The sequence below is a fragment of the Carcharhinus amblyrhynchos genome, chromosome 11 (assembly GCF_965287045.1).
Source record: "Carcharhinus amblyrhynchos chromosome 11, sCarAmb.v2.hapA, whole genome shotgun sequence".
NCBI lineage: Eukaryota > Metazoa > Chordata > Chondrichthyes > Carcharhiniformes > Carcharhinidae > Carcharhinus > Carcharhinus amblyrhynchos.
Window position 1 is genome coordinate 32019057 of NC_137334.1, and position 24061 is coordinate 32043117.

Genomic DNA, 24061 nt, shown 5'->3' on the forward strand with positions numbered 1-24061 from the left:
TATTGAGAGTAAAAGGACATTCCTTAATCAAAAGATGCAATTGATGGGAAGGGAGCATTTTCCATTAGTGGCCTGCAGTAAGTAACACTTAATGAGCATGTTAAGAAATTGTCTGATGCGGAATATCTCAAAGCAATCTTGATTACGTGGTTTAACACCAACTTAAAGAGAACTATTCCTTTTCATATTGGTGCAATAGGTGATCAGATATGTAAATCCATAGCAAACCATTTACACAATAAGGTCAAGTGCAGTTAATCATACAGGCATATTGCATTTCAATAATACGGAAGACATGTGCTCCAGAACTTCCTACGCTCATTGCTAAGCTGTTCCAGTACTGTGACAACACTTGCATCTACCAAGCAATTTAGAAAGCTGCCAGAAATGTCCAGTATAAAAAAAGCAGGACAAATCCATCCTGGCCAAGTACCACCCCATCAGTAAACTCTTGATGATCTTAGAAGTGATGGAAGGGGTCACCTACAGTGCTCTCAAGTGACACTTACATAATGATAACCTGCTCACTGGGTTCTACCAGGGTCATTCAGTTCCTGATGTCATTGCAGTCTTGGTCGAAAAAAAAGAGGGAAGACATCAAGGCAACATTTGACCAAGTGTGGCATCAAGAAGCCCAAGCAAAACTGGAGTCAATGGAAATCAGATTAAAATTCTCTGCTGGTTAGAGTCATAAGAACATAAATAGGAGCAGGAGTAGGCCATCTAGCCCTTCGAGCCTGCCCCGCCATTCAATAAGATCATGGCTGATCTGAAGTGGATCAATTCTGCTTTCCCGCTTTCTCCCCATAACCCTTAGTTCCCTTGCCTACCAAAAACCTATCTACCCATGTCTTAAATATATTTAGCGAGGTAGCCTCCACCACTTCAACAGGCAGAGAATTCCAGAGATTCACCACTCTTTGAGTGAAAAAGTTCCTCCTCAACTCTGTTCTAAACTGCACCCCCCTCCTCCTTATCTTGAGGCTGTGCCCTCAAGTCCTGCTGTCCTTTCTGAGCAGGAAGCATCTCTCTACCTCTACCCTATCCATCCCCTTCATTATCTTATACGTCTCTATAAGATCCCCCCCATCCTTCTAAACTCCAACGAGTACAAACCCAATCTATTCAGCCTCTCTTCACAGTTCAACCCCCTCCTCTCCGGTATCAGTCTTTCGGGTTGAACCAAGTAAACAAACTCAAATTAGCCTAGTGAACCTCCTCTGCACTCCCTCCAAGGCCAAAATATCCTTGCGCAAGTGCGGCGACCAAAACTGCACATAGTACTCCAGCTGCGGCCTCACCAGTGCCCTGTACAGTTGCAGCAAGATGTCCCTGCTTTTATATTCTATCCCCCTCGCTATAAAGGCCAGCATCCCATTTGCCTTCCTGATCACCTGCTGCACCTGAAGACTGGGTTTTTGCGACTCATGCACAAGGACCCCCAGGTCCCTTTGCACCGTAGCATGCTGCAGCTTTTCGCCCTTTAAATAGTAATCCCTCCTACTATTATTCCTGCCAAAGTGGATAACCTCACACTTGCTAACATTGTACTCCATCTGCCAGGTCCTCGCCCACTCGCTCAGCCTATCTAGATCCCTCTGCAGACTTTCCACACCCTCCACACAATTTGCTTTTCCACTTTGTGTCATTAGCAAATTTCGACACCCTACACTCAGCCCCCTCCTCCAGATCATCTATATAAATGGTAAGTAGTTGAGGCCCCAGCACCGATCCCTGCAGCACTCCACTAGTCACCAACCGCCAATCAGAATAGCACCCATTGATACCAACTCTCTGCCTCCTATTAGACAACCAATCCTCTATCCACGCTAACACCTTACCCCCAACTCCATGCCCCCTAACCTTCTGAAGCAACCTTTTGTGCGGCACCTTATCAAAAGCCTTCTGAAAATTGAGAAACACCACATCCACCGGTTCCCCTCTGTCTACTGCACTAGTCACATCCTCATAGAATTCCAATAAATCCGTCAGACATGACTTCCCCTTAACGAATCCGTGCTGCATCTGCTCTATCAAACAATTCTTCTCAAGGTGCCTCGCTATTTCTTCTTTGATGACGAATTCAAGCATTTTTCCCACAACAGACGTCAAACTAACCGGCCTATAATTAACTGCCTTTTGCCTGCTACCCTTTTTAAACAGCGGCGTTAACATTAGCTGTTTTCCAATCTTCCGGCACTTCCCCGGAATCCAGTGAGGTTTGAAAAATAATCACTAAGGCATCTACTACCACCTCTGCCATTTCCTTCAGAACCCTGGGATGCATTCCATCTGGTCCTGGGGACTTGTCCACCATCAGTCCTGCTAGTCGATCAAGCACTACCTCTCTAGTGACAGTAATCACATTCAGGCCCTCAACTCCTACCATCCTTCTATCTTTAATACCTGACAAACTATTCGCATCCTCCTTCGTGAAGACCGAGGCAAAAAACTTATTTAAGGCCTCAGCCATTTCCTCATCCCCCACCACTAAATCCCCCCCCTCACCCTCTAAGGGTCCAATATTCACTCTAGCCAGCCTCCTCCTCTTTATATATTTATAAAAACTCTTACTATCCTTTTTTATACCTAACGCGAAGAAAGATTGTTGGGTTGTTGAAGGTCAATTATCTCAGGCCCATGACATCACTGCAGCAGTTACTTAGAGTAGTGTCCTAGGCCCAAACATCTTCAGTTATTCCAGCAATAACCTTCCCTCCATTATAACGTCAAAAGTAGGGATGTTCACTGATCATTGCACAATATTCAGCACCATTTCCAACTCCTGAGATGCTGAAGCAGTGCAAGTCTAAATGCACCAAGACCTTAATAAATCCAGACTTGGGCTGACAAGTAACATTTGCACCAACAAGTGCAAAGCATGACCATCTCCAACAAGAAAGAATCTAGCCATTGCCCTTGTCATTCAATGGCATTACCATTGTTGAATCCTCCACTATCAATGGGTTACCACTGACCAAAAACTGAACTGCACTAGTCATATAAGTACTGTGTCTACAAAACAAAAAATCAGAGGCTAGGAATTGAGGAGAGTAAATTACCTTCTGAATGCTCCAGGTCTGTCCACCATCTATCTACAAGGCATAAGTCAGGAGTATGATGGACTACTGTCCACTTAACTGGATCAATGAAGCTCCAACACCACTCAAGAAGCTTGACACTACCTCTGAAAAGCAGCCTGTTTGATTGGCACCTCTCCCACACACATTCACTCCCTCAGCCACTGCCATACAATAGCAACAGTGTGTACCATCTACAAGATGCACTGCAGGAAATCACCAAGGCTCCTTAGACAGCACCTTCTAAACCCACAACTGCTACCACCCAGAGCAGCAGACACATGGGAACACCATGACCTAGAAGTTCCCCTCCAAGCCACTCAACACGCGACTTGGGAACATATCGTCGTTCCTTCACTGTCACCGGGGTTAAAATCCTGAAATTCCCCAACAGCACTGCGGGCGTACCTATACCACATGCACTGCAGTGGTTCAAGGCAGCTTAGAGGGCAATTAGGGATGGGAAATAAATGTTGGCTTAGCCAGCGACACCCACATTTGTTGAACAATTAAAAGAGAATTTTTTCGATCCTGAATGTCGGTCAACTCTTTGTCAGAGCTCGTGTCACAACCTTGCTCTTTCTCCATAGTTCGGTGAATTTCTTTCCAAATATATCTCCTATTCGTTTCTGTTCTGACATCTTCATACATCTTGGCTCTCGGTTTCTTTAGCCTAATTAAAATTGTTTAATTTGTATGTGCACAAATTATCACAAGGCTAAACTTCAAAGTAAGGATGACAACTAGTATAGACCCAGTTGCTGAAAGAGATGGAACACATCTAAAAGCAATGAATTAATCCTTGTTTAAACTACACAAATGGTGCATGACCTTGTTCACTGTATGTTTTCTTTCCAGCAGAACAGGCAATAAATAAACTCTTAACTGCTAATAGATGCAATGATGTTACTGAGTAAATTTCATGACTTGAAAAGGCAACTACAAATCATAACTTGATTCTACTGTCCAAAATATCACCACGTGTGAAACTCAGCATTTGTCAGATTATTTTAATTAAACCTGCTCTTTCCTGTTTTCAGAGAAAATCCCAAGGCAATTGCTATTTTATTACAATATAATTGCAATAGATTTGGTCCTCCTTGGATTTTATACATCTAACAGATCATCGCATATTCTGATAGTTAACAATTAATTACATTTCTCCCGAGAATGCTTGTAAGTTTTAAAATCTTGTTTTAAGAAGTTAAACTTACCCGTACTTCACCACCCTCCCTACGAGGATCATGTTTCTTTGCAAAGTGCCTCAGGTTGTCATAATTATGAAAGTTAAAGAGCGAAACAAGATCCTAAAAATAAATTTCGGAAAAGCATCAATTAATAAGCCAAAATATTATAAATAATTTTAAATCAATTAAATCAGAATTCAGAATGCAAATTGTCCTTTGGTAGCGTTTTCAAGATAAACATTCAAAGGGCACCCAAGCTTTGGCAGTTTACAACAGGAACTGTTGTAAATTTTGAACATCATTTGTATTTAAATAAAGCAACACAAAATACAAAAACTGGAAACTGTAATTAACATGCAGAAATTAAAATCAATTTTTAATTCTGCACAAAACTTGAGTTTGTAGAAGAACAGTACCTTCAGATACTGCTTCCTGCTGCCCAACACTTTCAGATTTACAAGGAATGGATGCAAATGAACATACACTAAGAACAGTTGTAGGTTATTTGGCCCCTCGAACCTGCTTCGCCATGCAATAAGATCATGGTTATTTGCGGCCTCAATTACACTTTTCTGCCTGTTCCCCATAACCCCGAACTCACATCGATCAAAAATCTGTTTAACACAGCCTTCAATGTATTCAATGACCCAGCCTCCAATGCTCTCTGGGGGTAGATAATTCCAAAGGTTAACAAATTAACAACCCTGAAAGTTTTTCTCATCTCTAGACACACCATATTTTGAAAATCTAGCCAGCAGTTCTAGATCACCACAAGAGGAAATACCCTCTCTGCATTTACCCTCTCAAAGCTCTTTAGAATCCTGTACATTTCAATACGATCATATCTCATTCTCCCAACTTTCAGTGAGGGAAACAATGACTTCTAACTTTCAAACCTGTTCAGTTTTTCCTCACAAGACAATCCCTTTGTTCCAGGACAACCCCAGTCAATTTTCTCTGAATCACTTCCATTGCAAGTATATCTCTCCTTAAATAAGGTGACTGAATGCAGGTCTTATCATAGAAACACAGAAGATAGGAACAGGAAGAGGCCATTTGGCCCTTTCAGCCTACTCTGCCGTTCATCACAATCATGGCTGATCATCCGACTCAATAGCCTAAACCTGCTTTCTTCGGATAAGCTTTGATCCCATTCACCCCAAGTGCTATGTCTAGCCGCATCTTGAATACATTCAATGTTTTGCCATCGATTACTTCCTGTGGATGAAGAAATGTCTCCTCATCTCCATCCTAAATGGTCTATCCCAAATTCTCAGACTGTGACCCCTGGTTCTGGACACATTCACCATCAGGAATATCCTCCCTGCATCTATCCTGTCTAGTCCTGTTAGAATTTAAGTCTCTATGAGATCCCCCCCTCATTTGTCTGAACTCCAGCGAAAACAATCCTAACCTGCTCAATCTCTCCTCACACATCAGTTCCACCGTCCCTGGAATCAACCTAGTAAACCTTCACTGCACTCCCTCAAAAGCAAGAACATCCTTCCTCAGAAAAGGAGACCAAAACTGCACACAATATTCTAGGTGTGGCCATTTGGCCCTAAGGACCTGCTCCACCATGCAATATTCTATCTCATTGCAACAACACATCCCTAACTCCTGTACTCAAAACCTCTCACAATGAAGGTAACATCCCATTTGCCTTCTTTACCGCCTGCACGCTCACCTTCAACAACTGGTGCACAAGAACACCCAGGTCCCAGTACACAGTCCCCTCTCTCAATTTACATCCATTCAGGTGGTAATCTGCCTTTCTGTTTTCACTTCCAAAGTGAATAACGTCACATTTATCCAAATTATACTGCATCTGCCACTGATTTGCCCACTCACCCAACCTGTCCAAATCATACTGAAGGATCTCTGCAACCTCATCAAAACTCACCCTCCCACCCAACTTGGTATCACCTGCAAACTTTGAGATGTTACATTTTGTTCCATCATCCAAATCATTAATAGGAATATTTATGAATGTCCTGTTCAGTTATAGAAATGTTTCTCTACTTTTCTACGCCATCTCCCTTGTTATATTTACATCACATCTTTTTGAGATTCATGTACATGGATACACAGATCTCTCTGTACCCTCTCAATTTAAATAATTACTATTCTGGGGCACCAGTTAGGTAGATGGGAATAGGAAGTAACAGCTAGGTTAGCATGTTGGGCCAAGTATCAAGTCCAAGTTAAATTGGTAACTGAAAAATCTGGCCCATATTCTCTCAATTTAAAAACTATTCTAGGGCAGCAGTTAGGTGGGTGGGAGGAGGAAGTAACAGCTAGGTAACATGTTGGGCCAAGTATCAAGTCCAAGTTAAATTGGTAACTGAAAAATCTGGCCCACTTTCAAGAGGAAATGATTTTGTAATGACAATTTGTCATTGTTCCTGTTGTAAAACTGTAACAACCCAAACTTGTATAATATTTTTGATATAATAAAACATCCAAGGATTTTCATAGCAGCATTACAAAACAGAATGTGATAGTAAGCCTATGGAGGTCACAACAGGACAGATGGCCAAAACTAAAGTCAAAGAGGTAAGTTTTAAGGCATACCTTACAACCGGAAATAAAGAGGGAAGCAAATCCAGACAGTTGAAAGTATTGCTGCCAAAGGCAAACCAATTAAAATCAGGGATGACGAAGAAGTCAGAAATGGAGCAGTGCAGTTATCTCAGGGTTGTGGGATTCGAGGAGATAACCACGATAAGGAGAAGCGAAGCCATAGAGGAATTTGAGAGCAAGAGTCAGAATTTTAAAAATCAAGGTGCTGTTTAATCACTCAGCACAGGAATGATGGTGGTGCAGTATAGCTTCAGGCAGAGTTTTGGACAATCTCTTTTGAAGGGCAGAACTAAAGGGGCTGGGAGGAACTGTTCTGAAATTGTCAAGTCCAGAGATAAAAGCTGCACAGGCAAGGTCTCAGAAGACGGTCAAAGCAGGGCAGAATCAGCTGATATTACAGGGGCAAAAATAGGTCGCTTTAGGGATGACAATGTCAGAAGCTCATCTTGGATGCCAAGTATTACACAAAGGTTGCAAACAGTCTGATTTAAATCCAGAGGTAGCAAGGAGACAATGGCATTGGTAGAGAGGGAACATCATTTGTTACAGAGACCAAAGACAATTGTTTCAGTCTTCCCAATATTTACTTGGAGGAAATTTCTGCTAATCCAGAGTGGGCACCAACCAAGCATTCTGAAAGCAAAAGAGTGTGATGACATTGTGTCTTTAAGAAATGTTCTTGTAAAAGGGTATGCTTAGAATTCAGCTCTGTTTATACAGTGCTGATTTGTATGTACCAGGCAGCTCACATACTGAGAACTGCAGGCTATTAACTGATCTTAGCTAACGGGGTATTTGTTTTAATTTAGTTAATGCATTTTTCCTTTGAGGTTTCAGTATAGAGTTTTGATTAGGTTGATTGACAAGCAACAGAGTCATGTACTAATAGGGAAGAGTTAAGTTCCAGGAAAGAAAGGTTAGTTTCTGCTTGGTTTTGAAAGAAGCAAGAAGCGTCCCTCTCTCCCTAGAGTCTGCTGTTAGGGACACGCTAGGAAAAATATGTCTCCCTCTCCAGATGTGTTCTCAAGGCTTGAGGACTGACATGTAAGCTTACATACAAGCATGTAAGCTGTGCTGTTTGCTAACAGATTTTGAAGAATAGTTTAAGTCTATGAGGAAAATTGCTTATATTGGAACCAAGCAAAAGAGATTAGCAGTTAAGAATGGTACCTGGTCATGTTTTAAGTATTTCAATTCATAAAAATTAAGTCAATTCAGTCATTATAGTTAAACGGTTTGTTAAATGAAGTTCGTTTTGATAAAAGCTTCCTAGCATACCAATAGAACCAAACTTGGAATGAAACACCTTATCCTCATACTAATACCAAAAATAAAATTAAGTTGGGGTCTAGTCTAACATCAAAAAAAAACCTTGAGGTTTCTGATCTGGATATTAACAAGGAATCAAGAGGTTGGGAAGTCATGGTGTGTCATCAGGTCGCATGAAAACAGATAATGTTTTCAGATGGTGTCGACAAGGGGCAGAAAAATTTAAACAACATGAGGAGGCAATGGATAGATCTTTTGGGCACATCAAAGACAACAATGCATGAGTAGGAAGCCATTTGAGGGGGATTGTCTGGCTATGATTAACTAACTGAAAGTGGAACCTAGCTGGACAATTGTTGAGATGAACTGGAGGCGGATGGTGTGATGAACCATGTCAATGTCTGCAGAAGCTAAGAAGGATGAGGAGCGAGAGTTTACCTTTGTTGCAGTCATATGGGATGTCACTCGTGACTTTGGTAGGAGTCATTTTAGCTCTATGGCAGGGGTGTCAACCTGATCAGAGGCATTCAAACCTGGAGTTCCAGGGAAGATGGACACAGGTTTGGGAGGCAACAAATGCACTGTCAAAACCAAGCACAAATGTTCTGATTCCTCAATTATGAGACAAAGTCTCAGAACAAGAAAAATTGCAAGTAGGAGGAACCCCAGTAAATATATGATACAAGAGATCAGTTCAAGGCCAATCTAGGAATGTAATCTTGACTAAAATTGAAAAGAATCCTTTTGATCTGCTTGTCGAACAACAACGTCAGAAAATAATTCACTTAAAGTAAAAAAAAAAGAATGTCTCAGGAATGAGGAATCTATGCTGAGACCAAGATCGAAGGAAAACCTTTTGTTCTGGTTGCCACGCAAGTGCAAAATCACAACAAGGAGAAAAGAGAGGCATTTTTATGGTGACATTCTGCAAGTGTTGTGATTAAGCCAAGTCAACTGATGTGGTAATTGTTAACTCGGTAAAGGACCATGAGAAATATGTTGGTCAACACAGTCTTAGGTTAAGAAACAAAAGAGACGGATGCAATTTTGTGAAGAAACTGATCTGACGGTGCTAACACCTTCTTTAAGCAACCAAAAAGATGACAGTACACTTCTCTGAGCATCTGTATACAAATCAAATAGATTGTGATGGCGAAACTGTGTTTCACAAACAGCATTACAAACATTCGTGCATTTCCTGGCACCGAGAATAAATTCAGATCATTGTCCTCTTGTGGCAAATATTAAATTGAAGCTGAAATTAATAAAAAACAAAAAAGATGTGCAACCACTTAGATTTCAATATGTTGAAAGACAAGAACTTGAGAGAAATTCATTCAAAAGGTAAAAAAACTGTCTCAGGACTGAGGAATCAGAAGAAATAGAAAGCAAATAGAAAGTTAAGAGTATATAACATGCTGCAAAGGAAAGGGTACCAAAGTGGGAAACAAAAGACGACAAGACAAATGATGACAAGTTAAATGACAGATGAGACACTAGCAGTGATAAAAAGAAAAAAAAACACACCCCAGTGTAATGGAATCAAAAAGAAATCAAAGAATACATTAAACTGACTAAAGAGGAATTGGGATCACAAAATGAGAGTTGCACAAATCTTTGACAGATAGAAAGAAAAGGATAGCAACAGTGGGTGCATAAAAGACAAAGTTAGTATTGTTTGAAAGGATGCAGTAGCAAAATATAACTGAACTGTACAATGCTTCGAATCAAAGCCCTCAAGAAATAGAGCCAAACGATGGATGGAAAGTTATGGTATCAGAGGCTCTGAAATGGATGAGTACACGGAAAGCTATGGAACATCTAAAAGACTTTGAAGAAATAGAATTGGCAGTGATAACAGAAACGTGTGATCACATTTATTTCAAGGATACATCCCAGGTGAGTTGAGCATTCATTATTTGCTAGGCTACCTTAGAAACCTAAAGCAGTCGAGTGCAACATTTTAGAACAATAAGCTTGATGAGTCATGTCATTGAAGTGATCTTGAAAATAATAGCAAGAAATAACACATTTGAAGCAAAAATGAGTGAAACAAAGGCAGGATTTAGATCTGGTGTTGACACAGGGGAATACTTAAATTAAGAACAAACTTCAATTCATATTTCGAAGTAAACCAGAACATTTACAAATGCTTCATAGACTATGAAAAAGTATCCAATTATGTTTATGATCAGAAGTTAATAGACATTGTTGAAATGTGACATTGATAGTAAATATGTGAAATTTATCTCGAGTGTCTACTGCGACCATGTATCAGGCTAGAAAAGTATCTGACTGTCCCTCTTCAAGTGAAAAGTGTTACAGAGATCTCTTCTAGAGGGCAACAAAAAGAGGGGTTGACCTAGGTTGGCAATGAATGTCACAGACAAGCCACATGGGCGAGTGAGTGAAGATGGCACAAGACAGAGAAGCACAGCAGATCTTCTGGCAGGAGTTGCTAGAAGAGTAGTATAATACTACATCTGCTTTTATAATGTTAATTGAGGGATAAATATTGGCCAAGACATCTGGGGTAATAGCTGCTCCTCTGAAATAGTGCCATGGGATTTGCAGGGGCAGATGGGGCCTCAGTTTATTAATTCCTCCAAAAATGGCACCTCTGAAAACACAGAATCCCCTCAATTCTGCACTGCAGTGTCAGCCTTAATTGTTGCACTGATGTCCTGTACTGGAACATGAGCCTAGAACCTTGACATTCAGATGAGTGCTACCAGCTGAGCCACAGCTGACACTAATGAATTGGAGCATACATGAGCCCACCTCTTTTCCTGACTTAAATGATAAGCATATGTGCAAGCCCTGTGCTGGCTATTACTGGCAACTGGCCTGGATAAGGACTCGTGGCAGGGCTATTCACAGACATCTTTAATCTCTCTTACATCAATTTGAGGTTCCTATTTGCTTCGAGAAGACAACCATCATCCCAGTACCAAAGAAAGCCAGGCAGTGTGCCTTAATGACTATTGTCCAGTGGCTCTGACATCCATCATTATGAAATGCTTTGAAAGGTTAGTCATCGCACGAATCAATTCCAGTCTTCCAGATTTCCCAGATCCACCATAGTTCGTCTATTGCCGCAACAAGACATTCTCTCTGGCCCTACACATAACCCTGGAACACTTAGATAATAAATAGGAGTGACATAGGTGTCTTTGTTAAGTGTAGCTCAGTCTTCAACACCATTATTCCAACAAAAAACTTACTCCAAACTCTGTGGCCTAGGGCTCAGTTCCTTCCTCTGCGACTGGATCCGAGACTTCCAAACCCACAGTCCACAATCAGTAAGGATAGACAACAACATCTCCTCCACAATCATCCTCAATGCCAATGCCCCACAAGGCTGTGTCCTCAACTTCTTACTATACTCCTTATACACCTATGACCGTGTGGCCGAATTCCCCTCCAACTCGATTTTGAAGTTTGCTGATGACACCACCATACTGGGTCAGATCTCAAACAACGATGAGACACAATTCACCAGATTCTCTATCTCTTTCAGTACCAACAGTAATCTCTCCCTCAGTATCAACAAAATGAAGGAGATAGTAATTGACTTCAGGAAGTGCAGCGGACAACATGCCTGTCTATATCAACTGAGATTAAGTGGAAATGACCGACAGCTTCAAGTTTCTAGATGTCCAGATCACCAACCACCTGTCTTCGCCCCTCCATGCCGACGCTGTTGTTAAGAAAGCCCACCAACGCCTCTAGTTCCTCAGGAAGTTCACGAAATTTGACATGCCTGCTACGACTCTCAGCAACTTTTACCATAAAAAGCATATTTTCTGGTTATATCACAGCTTGGTACAGCTGCTGCCCTGTCCAAGACCACAAAAAACTACAAGGGTTGTGAATGAAGCCCAATCCATCAAACAAACCAGCCTTCCATCTCTTGACACTGTCTACATTTCCCGCTGTCTCAGAAAAGCAGCCAGCGTAATAAAGGATCCCCACACCCCGGACACACACTCTTCCACCTTCTTCCATCGGGAAAAGGATACATTCCAACCGACTCAAGAGCAGCTTCTTCCCTGCTGCCGTCAGATTTTTGAATGGATTATATCTTATTAAGCTGAACTTTCTTTACACCCTAGCTATGACTGTAACATACTGTCCTTTCCATCTCTGTAAAACGGTATGCTTCATCTGTTTAACGCACAAGAAACAATACTTTTCACTATATACTAATACATGTGACAATGATCAGTCAAATCAAAAATACAATTCTGTAAGGCACAGCCAAAACAAGAAAGCTAGCCTAAATGAGTCCTTCTTCAATAATTGCTGTTGCCAGTCTAAAGAAGAAGGAAATTCAGAGCTATCACTTTCTTATAATTTGGCAACATACTTTAGCTGTTATTAAAAAATAGTTGGGATTTTCTAATCTCTCCAAGTCAGTCAATGGGATTTTCTACTGATTCCACCCAGACTCTTGGAAAATCCACGGAGTGGGTGCGCTGTCAGTTCTGACCAATATGTTTGCATCAAATTATCTAGTTCTAGAAGTTAGATAAAAAGCAAGTTACTTCACTATATATCTTCACCAGAGAAATGCTGAAACAAAAATATTAAGCCAGAAAAGTAGGCAATGGGGAAGATTGAGAGAAGTGATTGTAGTAAGGTAGAGCAGGGTATAATCAGACTGGACTTGGAAAGTAATACTGTGCTTTAGGTTAATTCAGCGAGAAGCATAGTGTAGATGAGAAAGGGATGGGGCCAAGATCTTTAGAGATTACCAGAGGTAATGGTGCAGGAATGGAAAGAGAAGCCATTGTGGGTGAACCAATATGATGCAGTCTCACCCTGCTGGAGGGGGGTGATGGTGTGGCCAATCATCCAGGGGATCAGACAGGCCAAGTACGTTGTCATATAGGATATCATTTGTGACAGTTTGCAATAGAGAAAATATGCTAGGGTTACCATTGCATCACTCAAGATAAAAACATAATTGCAATTACCTGGCAGAAGTGAATACCCCTTACACTGTTACCAAGCTTATCCAAAGGTGGAGACCAACACATAATGCCCATCACGTTTGGCACTACTAGCAAAATACCACCAGAAACTCCAGATTTTGCTGGAAGGCCCACCTATATTAAAACAAATGTACATGAATAAAAACACACTTAATGGGCACCAACAATATTTTTTTGACATTAAACATTATGTTTGAATGGAACAGAACCCTTAAAGGTTGGAAATGGTAAATGCAATATGTGGCATTGATCCAAGCGGTGCAAACCTAGAGGGGTCCAACATTTGATTCAATTTATGCGCCAAGCATGGTGATCTTGTACAGGACAGTACATAGTGGCTAATGCTCCTGTCCAGTCACTGAATGTCATTTGTTACAAAAATAAGGTTCCAGCTCAGAAATTAGACTCCCAAATAATCTGCTAGCCCTTGCTACCTAAACATGGGGCTTCTTGGATGCAAGACTCAAAAGACCCTTACTAACACAGGGATCAACAGGATTGATGGGGAGATAATCTGTTATCTCATTTCTTGCATGTACACATTTTTTTAAAGCAATGATGAAAGAAGTTTTGCGCTTAGCTTATCCAATTTTCAGTCAAGAGAATTGCTCTAACACATTTATAGAAATATTTATTTTTTGATTCATTCGTGGGACATGGGCGATGCTGGCTGGCCAGCATTAATCGCCCAATCCCAGTTGCCCTTGAGAAGGTGGTGGTGAGTTGCTGCCTTGAATCGCTGCAGTTCACGTTCTGTGGATTGACCCACAATGCCGTTAGGGAGAGAATTCCAGGATTTTGACCCAGCGACTGTGAAAGAACAGCGATATTTTTCCAAGTCAGGATGGTGAGTGGCTTAGAGAGGAACTTGCAGATAGTCATGTTCCCTTTTATCTGCTGCCCTTGTCCTTCTAAATGGAAATGGTTGTGGGTTTGGGAGGTGCTGTCTAAGGATCTTTGATGAACAGCTGTAGTGCATCGTGTAGATGGTACACACTGCTGCTACTGACTTTGGTGGTGGAGGGACTGAATGTTTATAGATGTGGTGCCAATCAAGCAGGCTGCTTTGTCCTGGATGGACAAATACGTGAGAATAAAACATTTCACTTTGTTATGCATTACTTTGCTTCGTGAGAAATCATGATTGTTCAGGAAAGAGCAGAGAAGCTCTGAGGAAATCAAAGAATTTCAATGGCTAAACTGCAAATCTGTCCACTGCATTTTGAATTTATCTAAATGGTACGTGAAGATGTGCATCATTCAAAACAGAGGGTTATTCCTACTGGATAGACATATCTAATTAGTGCTAATATTTAATGGCAAGGAATCATGGCATAATATTTGCACCTTGCTAAATGGACAGGTCTTCTTAAATCACAATACCGAAACTTCATGACACTTTATATTTGGTAACAAACTGTTGAGACCATTAATTTCAGTAGTAGTTACATCATAGTACTTCTTTGTGTATTGTCACTAGGAAAAGCTATGCATAAAAAAAGTCATCCTAAACTACTGACTAGATTATAATTTTGATGGCTTCAAAATAAAACTACTTTAAGAATGTTTGAAAATTACTTATTTTCCCTATTAGCTGAGTCATTTTTGAATCATTCACTCTTGGCTAGCAACAGCAAGGTGAAATATAACATCATTTATTCCTGTTTACTGTAAAAGGAAATATTCATTTAAAAATTGTAACAAAAAATACTACTTGCAGAAATGTTGAAAAAAATCCTTATTCAGTATAGTCCAAATACTACGATTGTAAATATCATGAATTTATGGCAGCACTGAATTAGTTTTATGATGTAAAGAAAATATAACATTTGTGATGGAAGATGCAAAATTGTATAAATTGTTAAACTAATGGGAGGAGTAGATACATAAATTATTGGCCTATTTGTCAAATGTCTGCTGTGAGAAAATTACTAAAAGCTATTAATCAGGACTGAGTAACTGAGACTTGGATAAATATGAACAAAACAAAGAAAGTAAGCATAGGCTTGTAACAGTTAAATCACTTGTAACTAATTGAGTTGATTTTCTTAAAATGAGGTCACTAGAATCACAGAATCTCTACAGTACAAAAGGAGGTCATTCTTGTCTGCACCGACCACAACCCCACCAAGGCCCTATCCCCGTAATTCCATATATTTCCCCTGCTAATCCCCCTGATACTAGGGTCAAATTAATATGGCCAATCCACCTAACTACACATCTTTGGACTGTGGGAGGAAACCGGAGCGCCCAAATGAAACCCATGCTGATACAGGGAGAACATACAAACTCCACACAGTGACTCGAGGCCAGAATTGAACTGGGTCCCTGGTGCTGCAAGGCAGCAGTGCTAAGCACCTTGCTACTGTGCCGCGCCTAATGTGATAGGTGCCTGTTAATGTTAGATGAAAGGACAGAGTACCATATATTCCAGGTTTGCTGGAAATATCAAGTTAGGTGATACAAATTTTAGTGTAGATGGGAAACAAAGTTGTAAAGGGACACTGACAGATTAAATAAATGGCTAAAACATAGGCAGATGAAATTTAGTGTGGGGAAGTGGTAGTTTATTTATCTTTGGTCCAAAATAGATCAGGCTACTTTCTAAATAGCCAGAAACAACAAACTATGCAGAAGCAGGGAAGATTTAGAAGGTCATTTACAAAAATTAAAAAGCTAAATGGACAAGAATAAAAAATTAATTTAGGAGATGCATGGAATGTCAACCTTTACCACCATAAAGAGATGCAAAAAGCTTTGGTTGTGAAACCGTATCTGGAGTACAACATTGAGTTCCGAACATCACACCTCAGAAGGGTGTGTTAGCCTTGGAGGGATGCAGTACAGATTCACCAGAATGACACTAGGGATCAAGGAGCTAAATTGTAAGGACAGATTGCACAGACTGGGTTTGTACTCCTTCACTTAAAGGCCAGGTGGTGATCTAATTGATCTATTTAAGATGATTAAAGGAATTAATATTTTGCTTGCTATCCCATTTCCTCTGATTAGGGAGTCCAGGAAAAAAGGGACATAATCTTAAAGTTAAAGCTTAGATGTTCGGGGGTAATGTCAAGAAGCATTGCTTCACATACAAGGTAATGGAAATCTGAAACTCTCCTTCAAAAAGCTGTGATGCTTCTTAGGGCATAAAATATCAAGCTGGAGACCGATAGATTTTTGTTAGCCACGAGTGCTAAACGATAAGGCAGGAGTACTGAGGGTCATGGAATTAAGGTGTGTAAACTGAGCTGAGTTACAAATAAGCTGGCCTGGGCAACTTAGTTCAACTGACCAGTTTTAGGGAATTTTCTTACTATAGTAAGCCAACAAGGTCAAGTTACCACTTTTGCACTAACGGTGGGCTAGAGAGGTCATTTTGTATTCTGTGTTTTATTATCATTCACATGTAATTAATCAATTAAGGACAGCACAGTGGTTAGCACTGCTGCCTCTCTCAGTGCCAGGGAGCGGGTTCAATTCTAGCTGTGGGTGACAATGTGGAGTTTGTACATTCTCCCTATGTCTGCATGGGTTTCCTCTGGGTGCTCTCGTTTCCTCCCACAGTAAGAAATCTTACAACACCAGGTTAGAGTCCAACAAACGCCAGATACGGACATCAACAGTTAACACATTGTTACAAGCAGCCAGATATGGACATGGACAGTTAACACATCATTGTACATAGAATGGGTACATTTATGCAGTTATGTCCTCTATCAATGACTGGTTTCGATATATACATTTATGTAGTGGTATTTGCTATCAAAGAAACCTGTTGGACTCTAACCTGGTGTTGAGACTTTTTACTGTGCTCACTCCAGTCCAAGGCCGGGATCACCACATCATTCCTCCCACAGTCCAAAAATACGTGGGTTTGGTTGATTGGCCATGTTAAAATTGCCCCTTAGCGTCAGAGGGAATAGCAGAGTAAATACGTGGGTTATGGGGATGGCACCTGGGTGGGATTATGGTTGATGCAGGCTTGATGGGCTGAACGGCCCATTTCTGCACAGCAGGGACTCTATGATTCTATGAATAATTACTGTGCAACTGTAACCAGCCAGAAACAGATGTATCATGAGCTTCTACGTATAAATGAAGAATAAGTAACTAATCAAATAGGTAAGGCTAGACAATATATTGTTTGAAATTTAATATATTAATTTGCTGCTGTTAGCACTGTCCATGGGAACAGGGAGCATTCAGACACCATAAGGAACATGGGCCTCATCTATCCTTGGCCACCTGGGGCAGGATGAATGAAGACTTGTCTAAATACAGATAAAGACAAATCATGATCTGTCCCATTCCATGAAGCTCTGTACAGAAGTGGCTAAATCCAACAAAATTAACAACAAATGACCAATTGGCTAATTACAGCCTGATTCATGAGTTAATACTAATTCCAGGGTTAAAAGTGGGTTTTAAAGAAACATTTTTTTGTTTGCAAGTTCAGCCACAGTTGTGGAGGTTGAGTGCTCCTTGTGGCAGGATTTTGAGGAAATCACTGTTAGTTTGAGGACTTGAGGAAGATTCACATTCTAACGGGCTTGATTGCCCAAGTCGTGAAAGTTTGACGTGTATTTGACAAGTATACTTTCATCCTTTTAAACGTAAGCTTCCCTTAAAATTTACTATATAGTGTTCTACTTTTGCCTTAGTTGGTTAAAATCCTATCAGAACCAAAGTGATTCTATTAAGTTACAGAGGGAAAGGTCAGGTAACATAAATCTCTAAAAGGTTAACACAGATCAACTGAAGGGGCTAAATGACTGACTGCTGTTCCTACTAAATTTACTTTAGTATTCTCCAAGTTTAACAGAAAAGTTTAAGATGTCAGAGTCAAATATCCTGGACTGTCCTTTTCAGGGCAATCCTACTCAAATAGATTGGCACCTTCTCTGCCAAAATCACAATCTGATAAATGAGAACGATATTCTAGTAAAAATAGTTACTCACATGAAAAGCAAACTGTCCGGAGAAGTCATACATGCCACAGGAGTGCATCAAACTTAACGTGTTCCTAACAGCTTCAGGGCTCAGAACTCTCTCGCCTGTGATTGGACAGATGCCACCGTTGGCCAGTGTTGCTGCCATAACACTGCCTGATTCACACGTTACTTCAATGGAACATAACTTTATGGAATTAAAAAAAAATCATTCAAATGTATCTCTAGCAAGAAAGCTGAACACATGGGGGTGAGCACTGACATAATTTTAGCATAAAGTAATAACATAGATCTAATAACAATGAAAACATTTACACAACATTTTATATCCTTCTTTTGCTTCCCATGGAGGATTCTTAATATAATTTTTCTTCCATGGACGGTCTCCAAGACCATTTGCACTCAACAGCTGTTCTGATGATATAGGCTACTACGAATACACCACAGATTACATAAGAACAAATATCGTTGTCATTTAGCTACAAAAGCGAAAAATTGCAATGCTGGAAATCTGAAATTTAAACAGGAAATGCTGGAAATGCTCAGCAAGTCAGGTAACATCAGTGGAGAGAAAAACACAGTTGATTTTATTTTGCTGCAGTTGTACACGGTTATGATGAGGTCACATCTGGAGTAACATGTGCAGTTTTGGTCTCCATGTTTAAGAAGCAACATACTGACATTGTAGGTCGTGCCTCACAAACCTTATTGAGTTCTTTGAAAAGGTGACCAAAGAGATGGATGAGGATAAAGCAGCTGATGTGCTGTATATGGACTGCAGTAAAGCGTTTGATAAGGTTCCCCATGGTAAACTATTGCAGAAGATATGGAGGCATGGGACTGAGGGTGATTTACCGGTTTGGCTAGCAGTAAGAAGACAGAGGGTGGTGGTTGATGGGAAATGTTCATCCCAAAGTTCAGTTACTAGTGGTGTACCGCAAGGATCTGTTTTGGGGCCACTGTTGCTTGTCATTTTTTATAAATGACATGGATGAGGGCACAGAAGGATGGGTTAGTAAATTTGCAGATGACACTAAAGTCGGTCGAATTGTGGACAGTGCAGAAGGATGTTGCAGGTTACAGAGGGACACAGATAAGCTGCAGATGTGGGCTGAGAGGTGGCAAATGGGAGTTTAATGCGGAGAAGTGTGAAGTGATTCACTTTGGAAAGAGTAACAGGAATACACTACTGGGCTAACGGTAAGTCACTTAGTAGTGTGGATGAGCAGAGAGCTCAGTGTCCACGTGCACAGATCCCTGAAAGTTGGCATCCAGGTTGATAGGGTTGTTAAAAAGGCACACAGTGTGTTAGCTGTTATTGGTAGTGGGATTGAGTTTCGGAGCCAAGAGATCATGTTGCAACTGTACAAAACTCTGGTGCGGCCGCACTTGGGAGTATTGCGTACAGTTCTGGTTGCTGCATTATAGGAAGGATGTGGAAGAATTGGAAAGGGTGCAGAAGAGATTTACCAGGATGTTGTTTGGCATGGTGGGAAGGTCTTATGGGGAAAGGCTGAGGGACTGGGGGCTGTTTTCATTAGAGAGAAGGTTAAGAGGTGACTTAATAGAGGCATATAAGATGATCAGAGGATTAGATAGGGTGGACAGGGAGAACCTTTTTCCTCGCGTGGTGATGGCTAGCACAAGGGGACATAGCTTTAAATTGAGGGGTAATAGGCATAGGACCAGATGACAGAGGTAGGTTCTTTACTCAGAGAGTAGTAAGGACATGGAATGCCCTGTCTGCAACAGTAATGGACTCGCCAACATTAAGGGCATTTAAATGGTCATTGGATAAACATATGGATGATATTGGAATAGTGTAGGTTAGTTGGGCTTTAGATTGGTTTCACAGGTCAGCGCAACATTGAGGGTGAAAGGACCTGTACTGTGCTGTAATGTTCTATGTGCTAGGCAGTACAGCAAAGGTTCACTAAATTGGCCCCTTGGATGAGGGGCTGTCCTATGGCAAGCAGCTGAGCAATCGGGCTTAAAACTGGAGTTACGAGTGATAGGCAATCTCATTGAAACCTACAAAATTCTGAAGGGAGTCAATAGGGTATGTGAGGAACGTTGGTTTCCATTGGTCGGGGAATCTAAAAGACAGAATCAGTCTTAGGATAAGGGCTGGTCATTTAAGACCGAGACGAAGAGAAATTAATTCACGCAAAAGGTTGTGAATTTTGAATTCTCTACTCCAGAAGGCTGTGGTCGCTCCATTGTTGAATACAAAAGACAGGGACAGAGAGATTTTTGGTCTTTTTGGGATTTAGGGGATATGGGGAGAGGGCTAGAAAATTGAGCTGAAACTCAAGATGAACCAGAATCATTAAAATGACAAAGCAGGCTCAATGGGCCATTTGGCCTATTCCCATTTTATTGTGTGTTCTTGTATTTCAAGTTGATGACAGATCTATTCTTTATCCAACCTCTTCACTTTACTTAAAACCTATTACATTTGTAACTTTTCCCATTTTTGATGGAAGGTCATTAACCAGTAAGTTCAGCTGTTTTTTTCCTTGTACAATATTCCTGGACAATATTCAGGCTTGGAATGACAAGCATCAAGTAACATACTTGCCACACAAATGTGGAGCAATGACCATCTCCAACAAGACACAATCTAACCATCGCTAAATCCTCCACGATCAACATCCTGAAGGGGTCAGCATCGACCAGAACCTGAACTGAACTAGCCACATAAATAGTGCAGCTACAAGGTCAGACTCTAGGGATCCTGCAGCAATTAAGAACATAAGAAATAGGAGCAGGAGCAGGCCATCTAGCCCTTCGAGCCTGCCCCGCCATTCAATAAGATCATGGCTGATCAGCCGTGGCTCAGTTCCACATTCCCGCCCTCTCCCCGTAACCCTTAATCCCCTCGCTTATCAAAAACCCATCAACCCACGTCTTAAAAATATTTAGCGAGGTAGCCTCCACCACTTCAACAGGCAGAGAATTCCAGAGATTCACCACCCTTTGAGTGAAGAAGTTCTTCCTCAACTCCGCTCTAAACCCCCCCCCCCCTTTATCTTGAGGCTGTGCCCCCTAGTCCTACTGTCCTTTCTCAGCAGGAAGAGTCTCTCCACCTCTATCCTATCCATCCCATTCATCATCTTATATGTCTCAATGAGATCTCCCCTCATTCTTCTAAACTCTAACGAGTACAAGCCTAGTTTATTCAGCTTCTCCTCATAGCTCAACCCCTTCAACTCCGGCATCAGCCTAGTAAACCTCCTCTGCACTCCCTCCAAGGCCAAAATATCCTTGCATAAGTACGGCGCCCAAAACTGCACACAGTACTCCAGCTGCGGCCTCACCAATGCCCTATACAGCCGCAGCAAGACCTCCCTACTTTTATATTCAATCCCCCTTGCTATGAAGGCCAACATTCCATTAGCCTTCCTGACCACCTGCTGCACCTGCAGGCTGGGTTTTTGCGACTCATGCACAAGGACCCCGAGGTCCCTCTGCACCATCGCCGGCTGCAGTTTTTCGCCACGTAAGTAATACTCCTTCCTACCATTATTCCTACCAAAGTGGACCACCTCGCACTTGCCAACGTTAAATTCCATTTGCCAGTTCCTGGCCCATTCGCCCAGCCTATCTAGATCCTTCTGTAGACTCTCCACACCCTCCGCGCAATTTGCCGTTCCACCGATCTTGGTGTCATCAGCAAATTTCGACACCATACACTCGGTTCCCTCCTCCAGATCATCTATATAAATGGTAAATAGCTGAGGCCCCAGCACTGACCCCTGGGGCACTCCACTAGTCACCAACCGCCAATCCGAATAGCACCCGTTGACCCCCACTCTCTGCCTCCTATTTGACAACCAATCCTCTATCCACGCTAACACCCTACCCCCAACTCCATGTCCCCTGACCTTCTGCATTAACCTCTTGAGGTACCTTGTCAAACGCCTTCTGAAAATGAAGACAGACCACATCCACCGGCTCTCCTCTATCCACCGCTCTAGACACATCCTCATAGAACTCCAGTAAATTTGTCAGACGCGACTTCCCCTTAACGAAACCGTGCTGCGTCTGCTCTATCAAGCAATTCCTCTCAAGATGCCTCGCTATTTCCTCCTTGGTGACGGATTCTAACATTTTACCTACAACAGACGTTAAACTAACTGGCCTATAATTCCCTGCCTTTTGCCTGGCACCCTTCTTAAACAACAGCGTAACATTAGCCGTTTTCCAATCTTCCAGCACTTCCCCGGAATCCAGCGACGTTTGGAAAATAATCACCAAGGCATCCACTATCACCTCCACCATTTCTTTCAGAACCCTCGGATGCATTCCATCCGGTCCTGGGGACTTGTCCACAATCAGTCCCTCCAGTCTGTCGAGCACCGCCTCTCTAGTAACAATAATGTCATTGAGACCCTCCAGTCCTACCACCTTTCCATCTCTAACACCCGGCAAATTATTCACATTCTCCTCCGTGAAGACAGAAACAAAAAAGTTATTCAAGACCTCAGCCATTTCCCCATCCCCGACCACTAATTCCCCCTTCTCATCCTCTAAGGGTCCAACGTTCACCCTAGCCAGCCTCTTCCTTTTTATATATTTATAAAAACTCTTGCTATCCTTTTTTATATTAAGCGCTAGCCCAGCTTCATAGTTTCTCCTACCCATCTTTATCAAATTCTTTGTCAATCTTTGTTGACATTTAAACCTCTCCCAATCCTCTTCTCGCCCACTACTCTTAGCTACTCTAAACACCTCCGCTTTTAATTTAACACTTTACTTCACCTCCTTCGTTATCCACGGCTTATTACCTCTCCTCCTATGGTCCTTTTTGACCATCGGAATAAATTTCTGCTGAGCACCAAGAAAGATCTCCTTAAAGATCCTCCACTGCTCCTCAGCAGACCTACCTTCCAACGCGCTCCCCCAGTCCACATTCGCCAATTCTTCTCTCATCCTACCGTACTCCCCTCCTAGCTCTCCAAGGCTGGGTGGAATACTCTCAACTTGCCTGGATTAGTGTAGCTCCAACAACAAATCGAGAAGCTTGACATCATCCAGGACATTGTGGCCTATTTGATTGGCACTCCATCCACAAACATTCACTGCCATCTACTCACAGAGGCAGCAGTGTGTACCATTTACAAGATGCACTGCAGGAACTCTCCACAGTTCCTTAGACAGCACCTTTCAAACCCACAACTGCTACCGTTAAAGACAAAGGCAATAGACACACAGGAACGCCACTACCTCAGAGCTCCTCTCCAATCCACTCACCATCCCGAATTGGAAACATATTGCCGTTCTTTCATTGTCACTAGGTCAAACTCATAGAACTCCCTCCCTCACCGCACTGTGGGTGTATGTAACTACACAACAAATCTGCTGTGGTTAAAGAGGGCAACTCACCACCATCATCTTCTCAAAGGCAAATAGGAATGGACAATAAATGCTGGCCTAGTCAGTGACACCCACGTCCCATAAATAAAGAAACAAAAAGGTCACCATTACCAAGACCAGCTTTTCGTTCCAGATTTATTAATTTAATTTAATTTAAATTCCAGGTGAGGGAGTAGAGCGGTGAAGGTAATTGGTGGTTGCAGTCACTGGAACCAGAAGGTGGGTGCCCAGAAGACGTCTTCCTACTTCGTGTGAAGGCAAGTCTCCAGGTGAGGGCAGCAGGGCGGCGAAGGTGACTGGTGGTTGAAGCTCATATTTGCATAAATGCAGTCACTGTAACCAGAAGGTGGGTTTCCAGAAAACATTGTCCTACTTTGAGTGAAGGCAAGTGTCCAGGTAAGGGCAGCAGAATGGTTAAAATGATTGGTGGTTGCAGCTCATGTTTGCATAAGTGCAGTCACTTCAACCAGAACGTGGTTTGTGGAGGAGCTGCTGTGAAGGGACAGTGAAGAAAGTTCTCTCTGACTGTCAGTGTCATCTGGCAGAATGCTTCATCACCAGAACTGACAAACAAGCACCAAGTGAGAAGGGCAGTCCCTGTCAGATCCTTTATG

General features: G+C 41.7%; 1 protein-coding gene across 2 annotated transcripts in view; it reads right to left on the reverse strand.

The window, feature by feature from the left end:
- The window catches only part of glsb (glutaminase b), a 129713-nt gene that overhangs the window by 32507 nt on the left and 73145 nt on the right, over positions 1-24061 (reverse strand). For both annotated transcript variants that reach the window (XM_080198813.1, XM_080198814.1), the window contains exons 12-14: positions 18079-18255; positions 13099-13230; positions 4295-4387 (exon numbers count right to left, since the gene is read on the reverse strand). In XM_080198813.1, coding sequence (XP_080054939.1) covers positions 4295-4387; positions 13099-13230; positions 18079-18255 — 402 coding nt within the window. The remainder of the gene's footprint in view (positions 1-4294; positions 4388-13098; positions 13231-18078; positions 18256-24061) is intronic.